Source organism: Vulpes vulpes, chromosome 5, assembly GCF_048418805.1.
Source record: "Vulpes vulpes isolate BD-2025 chromosome 5, VulVul3, whole genome shotgun sequence".
Taxonomy (NCBI): Eukaryota; Metazoa; Chordata; class Mammalia; order Carnivora; family Canidae; genus Vulpes; species Vulpes vulpes.
In genome coordinates this window covers 71,541,856-71,560,738 of record NC_132784.1, presented here as the reverse complement: position 1 = coordinate 71,560,738, position 18,883 = coordinate 71,541,856, and the positions used below count along the sequence as shown (strand labels likewise).

The 18,883-nt window shown below is 50.0% G+C and overlaps 1 protein-coding gene across 1 annotated transcript in view; it reads left to right on the top strand.

Moving 5' to 3' along the window:
* The window catches only part of ALX4 (ALX homeobox 4), a 45,283-nt gene extending 39,801 nt beyond the window's left edge, over positions 1-5,482 (top strand). Inside the window, exon 4 of the mRNA XM_072758803.1 lies at positions 987-5,482. Within this exon, the coding sequence (XP_072614904.1) occupies positions 987-1,316 (330 nt within the window). The 3' untranslated portion in view covers positions 1,317-5,482. The remainder of the gene's footprint in view (positions 1-986) is intronic.
* Positions 5,483-18,883: the final 13,401 nt, after the last annotated feature.

Genomic DNA, 18,883 nt, shown 5'->3' with positions numbered 1-18,883 from the left:
AAGGGAAAGGCCCCTGATTCCCCAGCACCCCAACTGGGAAGGTGGCCAGGCCAACCCGCAGTGGCAATGCCCTGTGGGAACTGGGGGCAGAGTTCCCGCCTCATTGGGCCTCCAAGTGTCTTTCCTGAGTGGACTACAAACTCTGGGTGGGGAGGGGGAGCAGGCCAGCAGGAGCTGCTTGAGCACCACCAGTAATCACGGCTGAGAGGTCCTGCTCACCCTGCCTGCCTCAGGTGTGCCTCCAGTCCACCCCCACCTGCTGCCTGAGCATCTCCCTCCCTCTCTCTCTCTCTCACACACACACATAAACACACACAGACACACACACACACACACACACAGGCCTGTGGATATCCAGGCTGGCTCTATACACCCACTCACGGCACTTGCCTCATGGCCTCCTGAGGTGGCCCGTGAGCCCCTTCCATTCTGAATAAGTTCTGAAGCCTCAGGAACATGGGCCTTGGAACCTCGGCCACTGGGTCTCACAGCTGGGAGATCAGGCCCCACGGCCCAGCCCTGCCCCCTCCACGCCTCTGCCCACAAGCCCAGAGCTCTCTGAGTTCAGGTCTGCTCCCCTTTCTCAGGTACCTGGGATGCCCCAGGCCCGGTGGGGAGCCACAGGTCAGTAAGACACAGCTGCTGACGTTAAGGGGGCCATGGAGGGGGAGACAGAGTCTGCCCCCCGCACCTGAAATTCAGAAGCCAGCTGGCTGGGGCGGGCCTGCCCTCAGCTGCCGGACCCTTGATGGAGTTTGGAATTCAGTCCTGAAAACAGAATTTCTAACAGCTGGGAACAGAGGAGCCAAAGCCTAGAACCCCAACCGTCCCAGGTCTGGACGGCCACGAAAATTTTGAGAGGCTCCCAGGTGAACAGTCCAGAAGGATGAGGGGCTGGTGAGCGGGGCGAGGTCATCCGGGGTGAGCGCCCCCCTCTGCGCCCCACCCCTGCCAGCCTGTGACAGCTCTCCCTTCGCTCTCCGCAGATTCAGAACCCGTCCTGGATCGGCAACAACGGGGCTGCCTCGCCGGTGCCAGCCTGCGTGGTGCCCTGTGACCCCGTGCCCGCCTGCATGTCCCCTCACACCCACCCCCCTGGCTCGGGGGCCGGCGGCGTCACCGACTTCCTGAGCGTCTCCGGGGCGGGCGGCCACGTGGGCCAGACGCACATGGGAGGCCTGTTTGGAGCAGCGGGCCTCAGCCCGGGCCTCAACGGCTACGAGCTCAACGGGGAGCCGGACCGCAAGACGTCGAGCATCGCGGCCCTCCGCATGAAGGCCAAGGAGCACAGTGCGGCCATCTCCTGGGCCACATGACAGGGCAGCCCCCGGCCCATCCCCACGCCCTCCCCCACCTCGGGGCACCGGCCACGCCCACGCTTTCCAGGCCCCCAGCCTCCCGCCGGACTCTCCTCTTAGGAACCTGGCCTGGGCCAGGGGCCTGGCCCTCAGCACTTTCAGCCACCCCAAGTGTGAGGCCCCGCCGGCCGCTGGGAGGGAGGGGACAGCCGGTCCCGCCCTCCCCGGTACTGAGGCCGAGGCCCCTGCTCCCGGCCCAAGGCGGTGGAGGAGGCCAGGTGGCCGAGGTTTACAGCTTTGCATCCATTATAAGCTGAAGACCCCCTCTCCCCACTGCTGCTCCTCTGCCCCGCCCGGCTTGAGGGTTGAGGCAAGGATCGATCCCCATCCAGGCCCAGCAGCGGCCACGTGCAGCCACGTCCGTCCTTCCCTCTGCTGTGTGGTCCCCTGGTCACCAGGCCAGTGACCTGTTCTTCAGAGTCCTGCAGAGTTGGCCTCCTACCCCTCCCACCCCCTTTCGTCCTCCTAAAAGCCCCCCAGAATCCAACCTCCTGGACCCAAGACACCTGCCTCAGCCTCACCCACCATGCCTGTGCCCAACCTACCTGGAGGGATGGACAGAAAGGACAGGAGCTGGAGCTGAAGAATCCTGCTGTCAGCCAGCGATGCTGGCACCTAGGAGAGCGGACAGTCCCCGAGGGGGCGTGTTTGAGTTCCCTTGCACCCCGAGATTCTGCATCTTGGCAAACGCCGCAAGGGGAGGACACACCGCCCACTGTAAACACAGTGTTGGGAGAAGAGAAGCTTCAAGAGAGAGGAAGAACTTCAGGGAGGTGTCTGGGAAGGGACAGGGGCTCAGGCACACACTTCCACTCTCCTGGCCACCCGACACCCCACAACCAGCAGGATGCCTGTTACAGCAGGCAGGTCTGGGCAGCTTTGTTCTCCAGCCAGCCAGGCCCCTGGAGGAGGACCTGGAGACGCTTGTCCCGTCCCCCATCCACTCTGGTCACTTGCCAGGGCTGCTGAGCAGTGTCCTGGTGTGGAAGGACGTAAACACGTCAGAACACACAAGCGGGGCCTGAAGTCGTGTTGGCAGAGGGGGCAAGAGCAGCGTGCAGAATTTGCTGACGGAGGGGGGCCCACCCTTGGCCCCTCGGCCCTTACACTGCCTCAGACTGCCTGTCCCTCATCAGCCATCCCAGGAGCGGCACCAGATCTGCCCAGAGCCTTCCTCAGTGGGTGCGGGCTCCTGATCTCCCAGGCGAGGCCAGAGAGAGCCTGCTCTTGCACTCCTTCCCTAGGGAATCCCAAAGCTCAGCTCCCCCTCCAGCCTCGAGAGGGCTCTTGGGCTACGCTCCCCTGGTCACTCGCCCTGTTCCAGGTGGGGACAGGGGGCAGGATGCTGTCCAGAAGCAGTTTCCCTGCCTGCAGGAAGGGGCCTCCTTCCGGGGTGGAACTGCACATCTGTCCCATCTGAGATGTGAGGCTTGAGTTTTGGCACCAGATCCACCTAAGCCTGTGGCACAAGTACGTGCCCTCCGGGGAAGCCTTCAGAGGCCGAGAGGCCCCTCCAGGCAGCCGCTGGGGAGAAGTCCTCGCCCTTCCCTACCTTCTCCCTTGATCCTGTCCGGGAAGAGGGTGGAGGCCAGCAGCCTTGGGGGCCTGCACGCAGGACAGCCCGTTGGCTTGGGTGGAGGGTGGGACGCTCAAGGTTTAGGAGGAATCCCAGTCCTCGCCTCTGCCTCGTGTTCTCATGTGCCCTGGAGGCAGGACTGGGGAAGGATCTGGCTTTGGGCGCCCTTGGTCAGAGTCCGACCCCTCTGTGAACCGTAGCTCTAACATCGATCTTCTAGAAGTGAAAAGCATCTTGGACATGGAGTTAAATGTTGGTTTTTAAATGTTCCCTATATCTGAGGATCTTGGAAGGGCGCTTAGGAAGCCTCTTCCAGTTCTGAGGTTCACTGAAATAACTCAGGCTCCCCAAATCTAGGAAGGGGAAGAGAGAAGCATTTAAGGCTGGGAATAGTTCCCAGTTTTCCCCTTCAGGGCGCTGGTGGCTGGCAAGGACAAGGGAGGAACCCTCACCATACGTTGTGTTCACCCAGGAGGGGGTCAGCACAGTGAGGTGGAGACCCCAGGAGAGCCCCGGAGGAGGAGGGGACCTAGAGAACAGGCTCTAGGCGGATTCTTCTGTAAAGGACCCTGGGTGCTCAGTTCCCCTGTCTGACTGCTTTCTGGCTGGGCTAGACCCAAGTCAGATAAATTTCGACAAAAAAGCCTCTAACAGAGGGAAGCCCTGTGGCCCACCACACAGCCAGGTATTTATGATTCAAATGTCGGCATGAACCGTGCTGGATCACCCCCATGGGGAACTGCCTGCCCCAGCCCCCCAGGGCCTGCCCAGTCCTCTGAGAATCCTTGAACCTAGGGCTGGGAGGGACTTGGAGACCCTGTACTTAATAGGATCCCTTCACAATGGAGATGAGCAGGTGCCCGCCCGGGGAGGCCAGAGTGGGGAGGACCACCCGAGGAGTGGGGCGCACAGGTGGTGGGGCCTCATGCAGCATCTCAGCTCTCTGCTCGAGGTCCTCCCTCTCCTTGGCCTTCCCTCGGGTTCCTTCCCAGTGGGTGGCTAGGCCCAGGCCCGGGAGGGCAAGAGGCATCCCTGGAGCACCCCGCAGGCTGTGGGGGCCCCTCCAGGGCTGGCTGGCTTCCTGGGGAGCAAGGTCTCAGGAAGGCGGGCAGGGAGGGGAACCAGGCAGGCCCGTGGCTCAGTGCTAAGCAGATAAGCTACAAGAGGCGAGGCTTCCCTTGGGCTACTTGCCCCAGATCTGCACCGAGACGGAGGTGCGAGCCTGAGGGAGCCAGCCACCCAAGGGCAGCCTCCTCGACCCGGGAGAGCCTTGACCCCAGCTGCGAACTAGGCCGCGCGGCCAGGGCCTGACCCCAAGGTGCTGCTACCGCCCTCAGCTGCCCTCAGTGCTCCCGGGGCATGGGAGGAGAGGGCTCTGGGGGCCACAGAGAGGCTTGTCCCCACGTCTCCAAAGGCACCTGAGGGGACAGGGGCTCTGTAACCTTTCTTGAATCCTTTCTACTATACTTGATTCTTGGCTCTCACCACCGCGCCTCCAGCTCCAAGAAGCACGGTGGCCCGGTCGGTTCAGAGACGCTGCAAGGGGATGGGGACAAAAATCGCGAGGTGGGTCCCCAGCATCCACTGCAGTAGCCACATGGGGCCCAGCTCCAGCGCCACCCCCCCACACACACACACCCTCTTTCTGGCGGGGCAGCCAAGAGGAGCTTTTCCATGAAAGCTACCACGTACCATCCCCAGGTGGCCGCTCTGTCTCCGGGGCCAGGTTGAGGGGAGACCATCTCGCAGGACGCTCTGGGCCCCTGTTCTCCCCGGTGTGTCAGGGGCAAAGGCAAACAAGACTAGCTGGGGGAGGATGGTTGGCAGACTGGCCCCCAGGATAATAATCCACGCCCCTGAAAGAGAAAAATGAGAAGACAACGAGAACCCTACTTGCAAAGTCACAACAACCCCCCTTCGCCGAGGATGCTGGAAGGAGGAAAGGCATTCAGGCGAACCACACGTGGCCTGATCTCGCCCTCCCCTCACCCCCCACCGCCCCCCCCACTTACACACATAGAGCTAGGCCTTTATACTACTGATTTTGAAGGACAGCTTTCAGTGCCTAATAATCTGTTTGGATGTGCAGTGGTTGAAAAGAGAGCTGAGCACTACAAGGAACGTGAACCTCAGCCAACAATGACTGTTCTCATTGTAAGATATTTTAACCCTGTATAAACGCAACTTTTCCTTTAGCTTAACGGCCTGGGGTGGAATATTAAAAATATATATTAAAAATACGTTAAAATTTCAGAAAAATGTATAAAAAAATGAGGTCAGTTCCATAAAGTTTTACTGCCTATACCACCATGTAACTACATTATAGCAAAATATTAAAAGAATCGTTTCTTGCCTTTTTAAAGTAAGTTATTGCACTTACATCTTCTTTGGGAGGGGAGGAATCTTGGCAAGAAGGGGACCTAGGGCCAAGGCATGGGGCCAAACGGCAAGCGGGAGCAACCGGGCACTCCGGAGCACCCTTTGCTGGGCACAGCCCAAACTGTCTGTTTGGTTGGTGTTTGCAATAAACTCCTTCTCCTCCTCTCAACTGGAACCTGTCTGTTTTGTTCCTGACTTGTGACAGATGAAATGTGATCAGAGGGGCCTCTGAAATCTCACATTAATTGAAGTCGGCAAAAAATACTAACAGTGCCCTTTTGAACTGCTGACACAGAACAGAATGGATTACCAGGGCTAGATTAACAACAGGTGGCCAGGGCTCCTGCACGGAGAGGGGGGTGCGTGGCCTGCGAGGGTCTGGGACAGCCCCCCTTCATCCCAGAGGTCCTGCCGGCACAGCCCGCAAGCTGCGAGGGACCAGAGTCCACCTCTCAGGCAGCACAAAGGGTCACAGCAGCTCCTCTGCCCCCCACCATCTCACCCCCACCATGGTTCGGGTGTGCTCAGCCCTGCCCATGCCCGGAGGTCTTCACGGTGGCATAGCCAGCCCCTCGGGCACTGAGCGCCAGTCTGGACTTCCAGGGGCTGTCCTGCAAGCAGAGAGAGCCGGGCCGGGGAGGTCGGGGCAGGGAAGCCTGGCTGCTTGGCCCAGAGCACAGGACAGGCTCTACTCCTCAGCAGCTGAGGGAACGTGCAGGAGATGTGGCCAGATGATTTTTACAGCAAACTCTAGAAGCCAATTACAAAGCAGGGAGGGCCCACAGAGTAGGTGCTTCCTTGCTTTCCGACACGAAGGTGACTCAGGGAAGAGGCAGTTGGCCTCCAAGGGACCCCTGTGTGGGGAGGGGGAGCAGCTCTCACATCGTGGTGGGCAAGAAGCCTGTCCCTGACCAGGTCACCGGCGCGGGGGATACACACAGGCTGTAAGCGGATGTGGTGCAGTGACATAAAGGACGATGATCGTCCCCCAAAGAAAGACATCCCCCTCTGGTTACCAGCTGGGCATCCACCAGGAAGGTCTTTCCCATCCTCTCCTTCCAGCTTTTTAAGTGTTGCTTTCTCAGAGCCACAGCTCAGATCTGGTACCTGCGGTGAATGAGGTCATATTCAGTGTAGACCCAACCTGGTTTTAGGTTGGTCTGGGCTGGGCATTTTTGTTGTTGTTGTTGTTGTTGTTTTAAATATTTAGTTATTTATTCATGACAGACACACAGAGAGGCAGAGACACAGGCAGAGGGAGAAGCAGGCTCCATGCAGGGAGCCCGATGCAGGACTCAATCCTAGGACCCCAGGATCACGCTCTGAGCTAAAGGCAGACGCTCAATCACTGAGCCACCCAGGTGCCCTGGGCTTTTATTTTTGAAGAAGACACCTCTTGGGCTCGGTCAAGGCGGCACTTGGAATCTCCATCCCCAGTCCCTGCCGAGTCCCCGGGCAAGAAGCAGAGAGGGAAGCGCCATGGGCTTGGGTGCTGCCCGGTGCCTCCACTCTTGGCCATGAGAGCTGAGCACCCCGGCCTCCTGGAGTCCAGGTGAGTGCTACGGCCCAAGCGCGGGTGGCTTGACAGGGTCATCCAGGGGACCTGGGGACCCGGGGAGGCGAGGCCAGAGGGCCTTCCTCCAACAGGACCACGGCTCCACCCTTCAGTGCCGCTCACTGTCCCCCACGCCCCGTGGGGCCGGTCAGTTGGCCACATTACCGGATGCACCGTCTATTTAGAATGCCCGCACCCCCACCACCGCCAGCCGCCTGCACCCGGGGAACCCCTGTTGGTTCTCCGAGGCTCCCTCCCAAGGGCGACACACCGTCTGTGAAGCTCTTCCTTAGGTCCCGGCCCCCAGCCCTACCTCCACCCAAGGTCAACTACTGGCCCCTTGGGACTCCCGCAGAGCTGTTGCTAATACTGTTGCAGCACGTAGTCTACACGTTGTCTGACGGCCCCACGGGCCTAAAAAGCTCCAAGGAGAGACAGGCTGGTTCTGTTCACATGTGGATGTCTCAGAATGTCCTCAGTTGAGGAACCGAGAGAATAAATGGGAAGATGGGAAGGAGGTGAAGCTCTGGTTCATGAGGGGGGAAGGGGAAGGTCAGAGAAGGGATTCACATAGAGGTTGCTGGGAGCCGGCTCAGGTCCCCGGAGATCAGCCAGGAGGGGACTCAGAGCCTCCACCTGGCCATGGGCCTTGCCCACCCTGTCTCTCCAGCCGTCGAGCGCCCTCGAGGCTTGCCAAAGCCAGGACAGGGAGCCCAGCCTTTTAGTGTCCCTGGGGTTGAGCCAGCACAAGGCCAGCTCCCCAAGATGGCCCGGGGGTCTCATGTCTGAGGGTGCTCATCTCAGACCTCTTCTGCTGAGGCTTGAGCTCAGCCCCTACTGTTCAAGTCACCCCTGGAGAGTCCTCATGCCCCCTAAGCCCTCCACACCTCCACCTGCCTGGATTGCCACGGCAATCCACACGTGCCCCCCTCGTACCCCCTCCCCCGCCACCCCCCCCCCCCCCGCCGGCAACCCCACAGAAGCTGCTCGCACCTTCAGCTCCTCACACCTTCAGCTCCTCACCCACCCCACTACCCCAGATCATGCCACAGGGAACAGTGCTGCCCTGGGGGCACCGCAGGCTGGCTGTCCATTGATCAGCAGAACCCCCAACGTAGCTGCGGGGGAGCAGGGTGGTGCCGGAGCGGCGGCCCTCCTCCTCCCACAGGCCCAGACTTGCATGCTCAGCTGCCGAGGAACAATAGGCCCTCCACAAACAGCCCGTTCCCCAAAATAGGGCCACTGCAAACTGTCTGTGTACTCAGAAGTAAGATGCATGCCAGCTCCAGAGACAATGGGGTGTGAGAGTTGACATTTTCCCAGGAATTCTGTGATTCCAAACAGATTTTTTTTTTTCCAGCTCAACACAGACCAACAGGCTTGAGGAAGGCAAACTTCCGAAAGGAGCTTCAGTTTATGACCATGTGCACACCATGTGTTAAGGTGTTGCCTTAAGGAGTTGGGAGCAAACCCGCTGTGGGGCCTGCATGAGATCTCCCTGTCGGGGCCCGCTGCAGATGCCACATCCCTGGGGCTTCTCCGTGGTGGCGTCTCAAGCCCCTTCCTCATCCCTTCTCCGTCCTCTACTCGCAGTGGATCTCTGCGACATCCAGGCTCTGCAAGAAAGACAGGAGCTCCTGTTGCTGTGACCGCAGGTCAAGCTATTACTACGAAGAGACAGGAAAGAAGTGCATGGGTGGGCAGGTGCACGGGCAGGACAAGGGACGGGATGTGAGCCGTCATCATCCTGATGAAGGAAGAAACACAAAGTGGCCCGTATCGCCTCTTGAGATAGGTTTGGACGGAAAGCTCTGCTCAGATGAGAGCGTGGGAAGGCACGGGCCTGGAAGCCTTGTGGTAAAGTGAGGCACAGGAGACCCAGGTTTGTTTGTTTGTTTGTTTGTTCTTTAAAGATTCTATCTACTTATTTGACAAAGAGAGAGCACAAGCAGGGGAAGCAGCAGAGGGAGAGGGAGAGGGAGAAGCAAGCTCCCCACCGAGCAGGGAGCCCGACATGGGACTTGATCCCAGGACCCCGGGGTCACGACCTGAGCCCAAGACAGCCATCCAACTGACTGAGCCACCCCAGCGCCCATAAACCCAGACTTAACAACTGATTTTGCGACCTATTAGCTCAGTTATCTCAAGCCCCCTCCAACTTTCCGCTGCTTCACCTGTAAAATGGGAACAACCAGCTCTCTTGCTTTTCTTACAAGGTGGTTATGAAGTCAAAAGAATAAGACATTTGTTTTTGTTTTTGTTTTTTAAGATTTTATTTATTTATTCATGAGAGACACACACACAGAGAGAGAGAGAGAAAGAGAGAGAGAGAGGCAGACACAGGCAGAGGAAGAAGCAGGCTCTGTGCAGGGAGCCCGACGTGGGACTCAATCCCAGGTCTCCAGGATCAGGCCCTGGGCTGAAGGCGTCGCTCAACTGCTGAGCAACCCAGGCTGCCAGAATTAGAGCATTTGAAACTCGTTCAGAGCTAGCTGTCCAGACAGGGGGAGTCATGCACTCAGGTGTCTGGGAAGTTGCCATACTGGGAAGCATAAGAAGCCCCGATATTGGACTGAAAAGGGGGTGCCGGGGAGAGAGCTGGTGGGGAGCAGTGTATGAGTGTGCTCAGGCTGCCAGCACAAGACACCATCACACTGAGTGGCTTAAATCATGGTTCTTTTCTCACAGTTCTGGCGAAGGCGAGAAGTCCACAATCAAGGTGCTGGCACATTTGGTTTCTAGTGAGGCTTTGCTGCCTGGCTCGTACACGGTCACTCTCTCCCTGTGTGCTCACATGGCTTTGTCTCTCCACTCGTGCAGAAGGACTTCTGGTGTCTCTTCCTTTTCTTAGGAAGACCCAGTCCCATGGCATTAAGATCCCACCCTTAGGACCTCACTTAACCCCTATTACTTCCTCATAGGCCCTGTGTCCGAACCCAGTCACGCTGAGGGGTGGGGTGGGGGTTAGGGCTTCAATACAGGAATTTTGCAGGCGGACACAATGCAGTCTCTAACAAGCAGGGTGGCTGGTGTGTGACATAGGAGGGGAAGGCACAGAAATGACGAGGGCTCCTCCTCCCCACACTCATGACCCGGAGGCTCTCAGCAGGTCCCAGCAAGTTCCCAAACGGGCCCAGCAACATCTCAACTCTGAGCCTTGTCGCTTATGTCCCGAAGTGGCCACGTGCCATTCCTAGCCCCTGCTAGGAATGCCCGCTCCATGCCATCGCCAACCCAGACCCCAAAGCGGCTGCCAATGACCAGCCAGCTCTGATCACATCCCTAACCCTAACAGGCAACGGAGAAGCCTCTGCACGGCCTACATGTAGACATTTCAGCTCTTTTATTTAGGCCTAAATGCCTACCCAGCCTCATCTTTTCTAATGCCCCAACCCGGACTCCAGGTTCCTGCAAATCCAAGACATCCATTACACTTTCCCACCTTTTAAAAAAATGATTTTATTTCATAATGATACGTGTGCTCTTTAATCTCCATCCCCTATTTCCCCCACCGACCTCTCCCCCTGGTAATCATCGGTGTGTTCTCTATAGTTAAGAGTCTGTTTCTTGGTTTGCCCCCCACTCCGTTTTTCCCCCTTTGCTCATTTCTTAAATTCCACATGAGTGAAATCACATGGTGTTTGTCTTTCTCTGACTCACTTATTTCACTTAGCATGATACCCTCCAGCTCCATCATTGCAAATGGCAAGATTTCATTCTTTTTAATGGCTGAGTAGTATTCCATCACACACACACACACACACACACACACACACTCCACACCACCTCTTCTTTATCCATTCATCAGTCGATGGACACTTGGGTTGCTTCCATAGTTTGGCTATTGTAGATAATGCTGCAATAAACACAGGGTTGACTGTATTCCTTTGAAATAGTGTCTGCATTTTTTTCTGGATAAATACCCAGTAGTGCAATTCCTCAATTGTAAGACAGTTTTATTTTTAATTTCTTGAGGAACCTCCATACTGTTTTCCACAGTAGCTGCACTAGTTTGCATTCTCACCAACAGTGCAAGAAGGTTCCTTTTTCTCCACATCCTTGCCAACACTAATTGTTTCTTATGTTGTTGGTTTTAGCATGACACTGAGAGGTACGAGGCGGTATCTTATGGTAGCTTTGATATGCATTTCCCTGATGATGAGGGATACTGAGCATCTTTTCATGTGTCTGTCGGCCATCTGTATGTCTTCTTTGGAGAAATGTCTGTTCATGTCTTCTGCACATTTTTTTAAAAAAAATATTTTATTTATTTATTCATGAGAGACACAGAGAGGGAGGAAGGCAGAGACATAGGCAAAGGGAGAAGCAGGCTCCATGCAGGAAGCCTGATGTGGGACTTGATCCCAGGACCCTAGGATGACATCCTGAGCCTAAGGTAGACGCTCAACCACTGAGCTACCCAGGTGCCCCTTCTGCACATTTCTTAATTGGATTATTTGTTTTGGGGTCTTGGGTTGTATCAGTTCATTATATATTTTAGATACTAACCTTTTACCAGATAGGTCATTTGCAAATATCTCCTCCCATTCCATAGGTTGCCTTTTAGTTTTGTTGATCGTTTCCTTTGCTTTGCAGAAGCTTTTCAATTGGGTGTAGCTCCAATAGTTTTTTTCCCCCTTGCCTCCGGTGACATATCCAGAAAACTATTGCTATGGCTGATGTCAGACAGATTACTGCCTGAGCTCTCTTCTAGGATTTTTATGGGTTCAGGTCTTACATTTAGGTCTTCAATCCATCTTGAGTTTATTTTTGTGTATGGTGTAAGAAAGTAGCCCGGTTTCATTCTTTAGCATGTGGCTGTCTAGTTTTCCCAACATCCTATTGTATATTCATTCCTCCTTTGTCGAAGATTTATTGACCATATAATCATGGGTTTTATTTCTGGGTTTTCTATTTTGTTCCATTGATCTATAGGAGTCTATCTTTGTGCTACTACCATACTGTTTTGATTACTACAGCTTTGTAATATAACTTGAAATATGGAATTGTGATGCCTCCAGTTTTTTCTTTTTCAAGATTGCTTTAGGGGCGCCCAGGTGGCTCAGTCAGTTAAGCATCTGTCCTTCAGTTCAGATCATGAACCCGAGGTCCTGGGATAGAGCCCCCCCACTTTAGTCTCTCTGCTCAGCGGGGAGTCTGCTTCTCCCTCTGCCCCTCCCCCCACTCATGCTCTCTCTCTTTTGTGCATGCTCTCTCTCTCTCTCAAATAAATAAAATCTTTAAAAAAAAAAAGATTGCTTTGGCTATTAGAGGTCTTTTGTGGTTCCATACAAATTTTAGGATTACTTGTTCTAGTTCTGTAAAAAGTGTTATTGGTATTTTGATAGGGACTACCTTAAATCTGTAGACTGCTTTAGTTAGTATGGACATGTTAACAATACTCTTCTAATCCATGAGCACAGAGTACCCATTTTTTTGTATCTTCTTAATTTCTTTCATTAATGTCTTGTAGTTTTCAGTATGTGGGTCTTTCACTTTCTTGGATAAATTTATTCCTAGGTGTGTTTTTTGGGTTTTTTTTTTTTTTTTGGTGCAACAATAAAATATAGTCCCATTATAAATTGATTTTGTATCCTGCAACTTAATTGAACTTATCAGTTCTAGTTTTTTTTTGGCAGTCTTTAGGGTCTTCTATATATGGTATCATGTCATCTGCAAACAGTGAAAGTTTTATTTCTTCCTTACCAATTTGGGTGCCTTTTACTTCTTTATGTTGTCATAGCCAACAGAGCCACAGCATAGCCTAGCCAATTGCTGTGGCTAGGACTTCCAGTACTATGTTGAATAAAAAGGGTATGTGTGGACATCTTTGTCTCGTTCCTGACCTTAGGGGAAAAGCTCTCACTTTTTCACCGAGAGTGATGTTGGCTTATGGGTTTCTCATATAAGGCCTTTATTATGTTGAGATACTTTGTTCCCTTTAGATACTCTGCAGAGGGGTTTTATCATGAGTGGAAGTTGTACTTTGTCAAATGCTTTTCCTGCAGCTATTGAAATGATCATATGGTTTTTATTCTTTCTCTTGATGTGACATATCACATTGATTGTTTTGCAAATATTGAACCACCCTTGCATCCTGGGACCAAATTCCACTTGGTCGTGGTCTATGATTTTTTAAAATATATTGTTGGATTTGGTTCACTAATATTTTTTTTTAAGATTTTATTTATTTATTCATGAGAATGCACAGAGGAGAGAGAGAGAGGCAGAGACACAGGCAGAGGGAGAAGCAGGCTCCATGCAGGGAGCCCGACGTGGGACTCGATCCAGGGTCTCCAGGATCACACCCTGGGCGGCAGGCAGCGCTAAACCGCTGAGCCACCGGGGCTGCCCTGGTTCACTAATATTTTGCTGAGGATTTTTGCATCACACTTTCCCATCTTCTTGTTTCCTTTTACTCACCTCAGATCAAAGGGCCTACCCCAACTTATCAACACACCCCTATCCACTTAGTGTCCATCTCCACCTATTAATTCTCCAAAGCCACCTCAAGCGCCACTTCCTTCCTCAAGTCAGAAGTGATTACACTCTCCTTCCCTAACAATTCACCCTTAATTGTGCACTTATATAGTAGATAGGATTATAAGTGACTTATCTCCTGTATTTATTAATTCCACTTGAAGGTAGAGATGGTATCTTCTTCACCTATTTATCTGTATCACCTGGCAAAACATCATAGCTAGCATTTAATGTTAGCTGGATGGCTGGCAAGTCTGCATTCCACATCAAGAACATATCAGAAAACACTAAATTAAAGCAATGTCCTGAGGCCCTAAGCAAACATCCAAGTTAAGAAGAGAAAGGGATACCAGTCCACGACAAAACCAAAGAGCTGTGAAAGGTGACAGTATTTCATCAACACTTTAAAAATAATCTTTTTTTAAAGATTTAATTTATTCATTCATTCATTCATTCGAGACACAGAGAGTGGCAGAGACATAGGCAGAGGGAGAAGCGGGCTCCATGCAGGAAGACTGATGTGGAACTTGATCCTGGGACCCCAGGATCATGCCCTGAGCCAAAGGCAGACGCTGAACCACTGAGCCACCCAGGCATCCCTAAAAAATAACCTTGAGGTATAACTTGCATAATCAATTTTAAGTGTAGAGTTAGATGAGTTTGGACACACACACGTAACCATCACCATATTCCACCAACCCCAAAAAGTTTCCTTGTGCCTCATTCCAGTGAATTCCCAGCCTCAGGCAACCACTGATCTACTCTACCACGGTAGATGAGTTTTAGCTTCATCAAAGTTTTATATATTTATACGTGTAAAAAAACATACTGTATGTACTGTATGTATGTACTCATTTGTGTCTGGCTTTTGTTCACCTATTTTGGAAAATCATCCATGTTGTGTGTCTCAGTCATTTCTTACTTTTATTGCTTAGTTGTATTCCATTGTGTGGATGTACCACAATTTGTCCATCTGTTGAACATTGGAGTAGTTTCCAGTTTTTTGGCTATTCTGAATAAAGTTGCTATAAACATTTGTGTCCATGTCTTTGTGCCTCCTGTTTTTTTAAATACATTATGCAAATTATACTTATTTATTCCTCCCCTATTTTTTTAAAAAAGTTTGTATAAGATTGGTATTATTTCTTCCTTGTTTGATAGAATTTAACAGTAAAACTATGTGGGTTTTTCTTTGAGGGAAGTTTTAAATTGTGGATTTGATTGGTTTAACAGATTTAAGACTATTTCTATTTTCTATTTCTTCTTGAGGTTGTTTTATCCCTTCATGTCTTTCAAGGATTGTGTCCATTTCACCTAAGTTGCAGAATTTATCAGTATAAAGTTGTTCATATGTATTCCCTTTTAATATTTTTAGAATATGTCCTCATTTTGATTCCTGATACTAGTAATTTATCTTTTTTTTTCCCATGAACGGTATAGAGCACTTATTGATTCTTTCAAAGAACCAGTTTTTGTTTGATTTTTCTCCATTGTCCATTTTCCATTTATCTCCACTCTTCCTTCTTTCTTCACTTTGGACTTAATTGGCTCTTCTTTTTCAAGTTTCTTAAGGCAATTTCTTAAGCTTAGATAATTTAGTTTTTCTTTTTCTTTTTTAAAGAAATTTTACTATTTAAGTCACCTCTACACCTAATATGAGACTCAAATTCACAACCTCAAGATCAAGAGCCACATGCTTTTCCAATGGAACCAGCCAAGTGATCTGATTTTAGTTTTTTACCGTGACCATTTCAAACTATAGATCTCCTAATACTCCATCACACACACTTAGATACATTGTGTTTTCATTCTTTTTTTTTTTTTTTAAGATTTTATTTATTCATTCATGGGAGACACAGAGAGAGAGAGAGAGAGGCAGAGACACAGGCAGAGGGAGAAGCAGGCTCCATGCAGGGAGCCCGACGTGGGACTCGATCCCGGGTCTCCAGGATCAGGCCCTGGGCCAAAGGCGGCACTAAACCGCTGAGCCACCGGGGCTGCCCTGTGTTTTCATTTTCATTTAGCCCCAAATATTTCTAATTTCCTTTGTGTCTTTATGAACACATGCATTATTTAGAAATGTTATTTCGACCTATTGAGGACTTCCACAGATACGTTATTCAATTCCAATGTGAACAGAGAACACAGTTTTTGTGTTTTCCTCAAAATTTACTGAGACTTATTTTATGGTGCCATGCATTTGTGGTGCATGTTGCATTTATACTTAAGAATGTGTAATCAGTTATTAGTGAATGAAGTGTTCTGTAACTATTAAGCCAAAATAGTTGATAGTATTATTCAAGTCATCTGTATCTTTCTTTCTTTTTAAGATTTTATTTATTTATTCATGAGAGACACAGAGAGAGAGACAAAGACACAGGCAGAGGGAGAAGTGGGTTCCATGCAGGGAGCCCGATGCAGGACTCGATCCCGGGACTGCGGAACCGCGCCCTGAGCCAAAGGCAAATGCTCAACCACTGAGCCACCCAGGTGTCCCTCATCTGTATCTTTAGGATTTTTCTATCAACTTGTTCTATTAGTTACTAAGACAGTGGGGAGCCTGGATGGCTCAGTTGGTTAAGCATCTACCTTTAGCCCAGGTCATGATCTGAGTTAGATGAGGGGATGGAACCCTGCTTTGAGCCCCGCATCAGGCTCCCTGCTCAGTGGGGAGTCTGTTTCTCCCTCGGCCTCTCCTTCTCCTCTCATATTCTCTAATAAATAGTCTTTTTAAAAAATTATTAATAGAAGAATGTTGGAACATCCAAATATAACTGTAGATTTTCTTTTTTTTTTAAATATTTTTATTTATTCATAGAGACAGAGAGAGAGAGGCAGAGACACAGGCAGAGGGAGAAGCAGGCTCCATGCAGGGAGCCTGACGTGGGACTCGATCCACGGTCTCCAGGACCACGCCCCAGGCTGCAGGCGGCGCTAAACCGCTGCGCCACCGGGGCTGCCCCAACTGTAGATTTTCTTGTTCACTTTCAGTGTTGGTTTTTGCTTTATATATTTTGAAGCATCGTATTTCAGTGCCTAATTTAGGACTACCTGTTTTGTCTTCTTGATGGATTCCTTTATCATTATGAAATATTCCTTTTTCTCCCTAGCAATATTCCTTTTTTGAAGTTAATTTTGTCCTGTATTGATATAATCATCTCCACCTCTCTTACGATTCATGATTGTCTAGTAAACTCTAACTGTATTTTAGTGTTTTCCTTATAGAATTTGTTTTTGCTGTTTAATTCAAAATTATAATCTCTACTCTTTCATTAGAATGTTTACATTTATATTCAATGCAATTACTGATATATTTGGGTTTAAGTCTAGTATTTATTTGTCCTGTTCTTTACTTTTTTTCTTTTTCTGCCTTTTTAATTAAACATTTTTCTGGAGTTTCACCTTCAATATTGGCCTATTAGCTATGCCACTTTTAAAGTTCTTAGTGGTTGCTCTAGGGTTTACAATATGCATCGTTAATTTATCACAGTCCATCTTGCAAATACTTTCCCAGCTTTCTTCCGAACTCACCAGCAACTCTTCAGTCTCCTTTTCTAGGTTTTCCTTTTTTCCTCTATCTATAAATGTTAGAGTGGACCTAGTAACCAGGCCCTGGTCCTTTTCTCTTCTCTACCTATACTGACTCTCTGGGCAATCTCATCTAGTCTCATGGTTTTAAATCCCATCTATATAGTCAGTCTTAACTTTTACCCTGAGCTCTAGATATCTGCTTAAATGACACTACCACTTGGATGTCCAAAAGGCATCTCAAACTTAGCATGTGTGAAGTAAGGCACTTGATTTTCACTCTCAACACTTGAGTGCCCTCACCCCTGCATAGTCGACATAGTCCAGCTAATGGTATCACTCTGGTACTCAGGACAAAAACCCAGGAGTTGGCTGTGAATCCTCTATTGTTTTCTTCTCCTACATTCATCAGGAAGTCCAGTAAGACTGTATTCCCAGTATAACTTCTTACTGACTCTGCTACTACCATCCACGTCTAACTAAGCCACCATCTCTCACTCAGGCTCCCTAAAATAACCTTCTAATTGATTTCCTTTCTTTCATTCTTGTTCCATGTAGCCTACTCTTCACACAGTAGCCAAAATGATCTTTTAGAAAAATACCAGATATCATTGCTTTTGCTTAAAACCTTCCAGTGTCTTCCCATCACACACAAGAGAAATCTAGAATCCTTTTGGCCTCCATGGTCCTAACATAGTCTGGCACTGGCCTACTTTTCTGGTGTCACCTCTACCATGCACTCCACACTAAATACACAGGTGTTCTTGCTGTTCTTAAAAGAAGCTGAGCTTGTTCCTGCCTGAGGGCCTTCGTGCTAGCGCTTCCCTCTGCCTGGTACCCTCATGGTTCACTTCTCAACATTTACATCTGTGCTTAAATGTCACTCTGACCAACACATCTAAAATACCTCCTCCTGCCCAAGCTACTATCTCTCCTTACTTTATTTTCTTCACAGTATTTATGACTATTTGAAATTATATTCCTTTACTTGTTTTGGTTATCTTCTTCTTAGAATGTAAACTTTTAGACAAAAGTGGGCATTCTGTTCTGTTCAATGTAGCATCCTCGCATGAAGAACAGTATCTGGTACATAGTAAGTGCTCAACAAATATGTATTGATTGAATGAATCCATCACATCAGGCTTCTTAGTCTTTTTGCTTTTTGGTGTTTTTAAAGATTTTATTTTATTCATGAGGATACACAGAGAGGAGAGAGAGAGAGGGGGGGGGGGGGGCAGAGACACAGGCAGAGGGAGAAGCAGGCTCCATGCAGGGAGCCTGACGCGGGACTTGATCCCGAGTCCCCAGGGCTGTAGGCGGCACTAAACCACTGAGCCACCGGGGCTGCCCAGGCTTCTTAGTTTTTAAAGGAAGAGAATCTTTAGGAGTCAGCAGACTAAAAATACTTGAGTGAAAATTTACTTTCTCTTGGTCTCTTCTCTGAAAGTGAATTAAATTTTGTTGGCACAATTTTATTCATTAGCAGACTTCAGGTTCAGGTTATGTCTACAAAAAGATTTCTCTACTGACTTACCAGGCTAATCCATCCTGAGGAGCAAATGCTCTTCAGGCCAAGTTCTGATAAAGCTGTGTCCTGCCCATAATCTCACTGGGTACTTTTGATGTGTTGTCAGAGCCTGAAGGAGGCAGAAATCACTCCTTAGGAAGTCCTAACTCAGAAGGTTTCCTAGTTCTCAGACCTAGACACAGCATGTGATACACTGCACTGGACTGCCAGATGTTCCCTTTCTAATCCAATGTTGTCCTAGGTCAACCTCTCCAGTAAGATGGTGTGGCCATGGGACTAAAAGGAGCATCAATCTGATATTCATCCTTATAACTTCTGAAGAAAGGTCAAGATACAATTAGCAAGTGGAAGATGCTATGAGAAGAGATGGGGGAAAAAAAAATCCCTGCAGCTCCCAAGAACTGGAGAAGATGGTGTTAATGGAATCCTCATTTGGCCAAGTTGTCAATACGTTGAACCAAACTGGTGACAAGAATAAA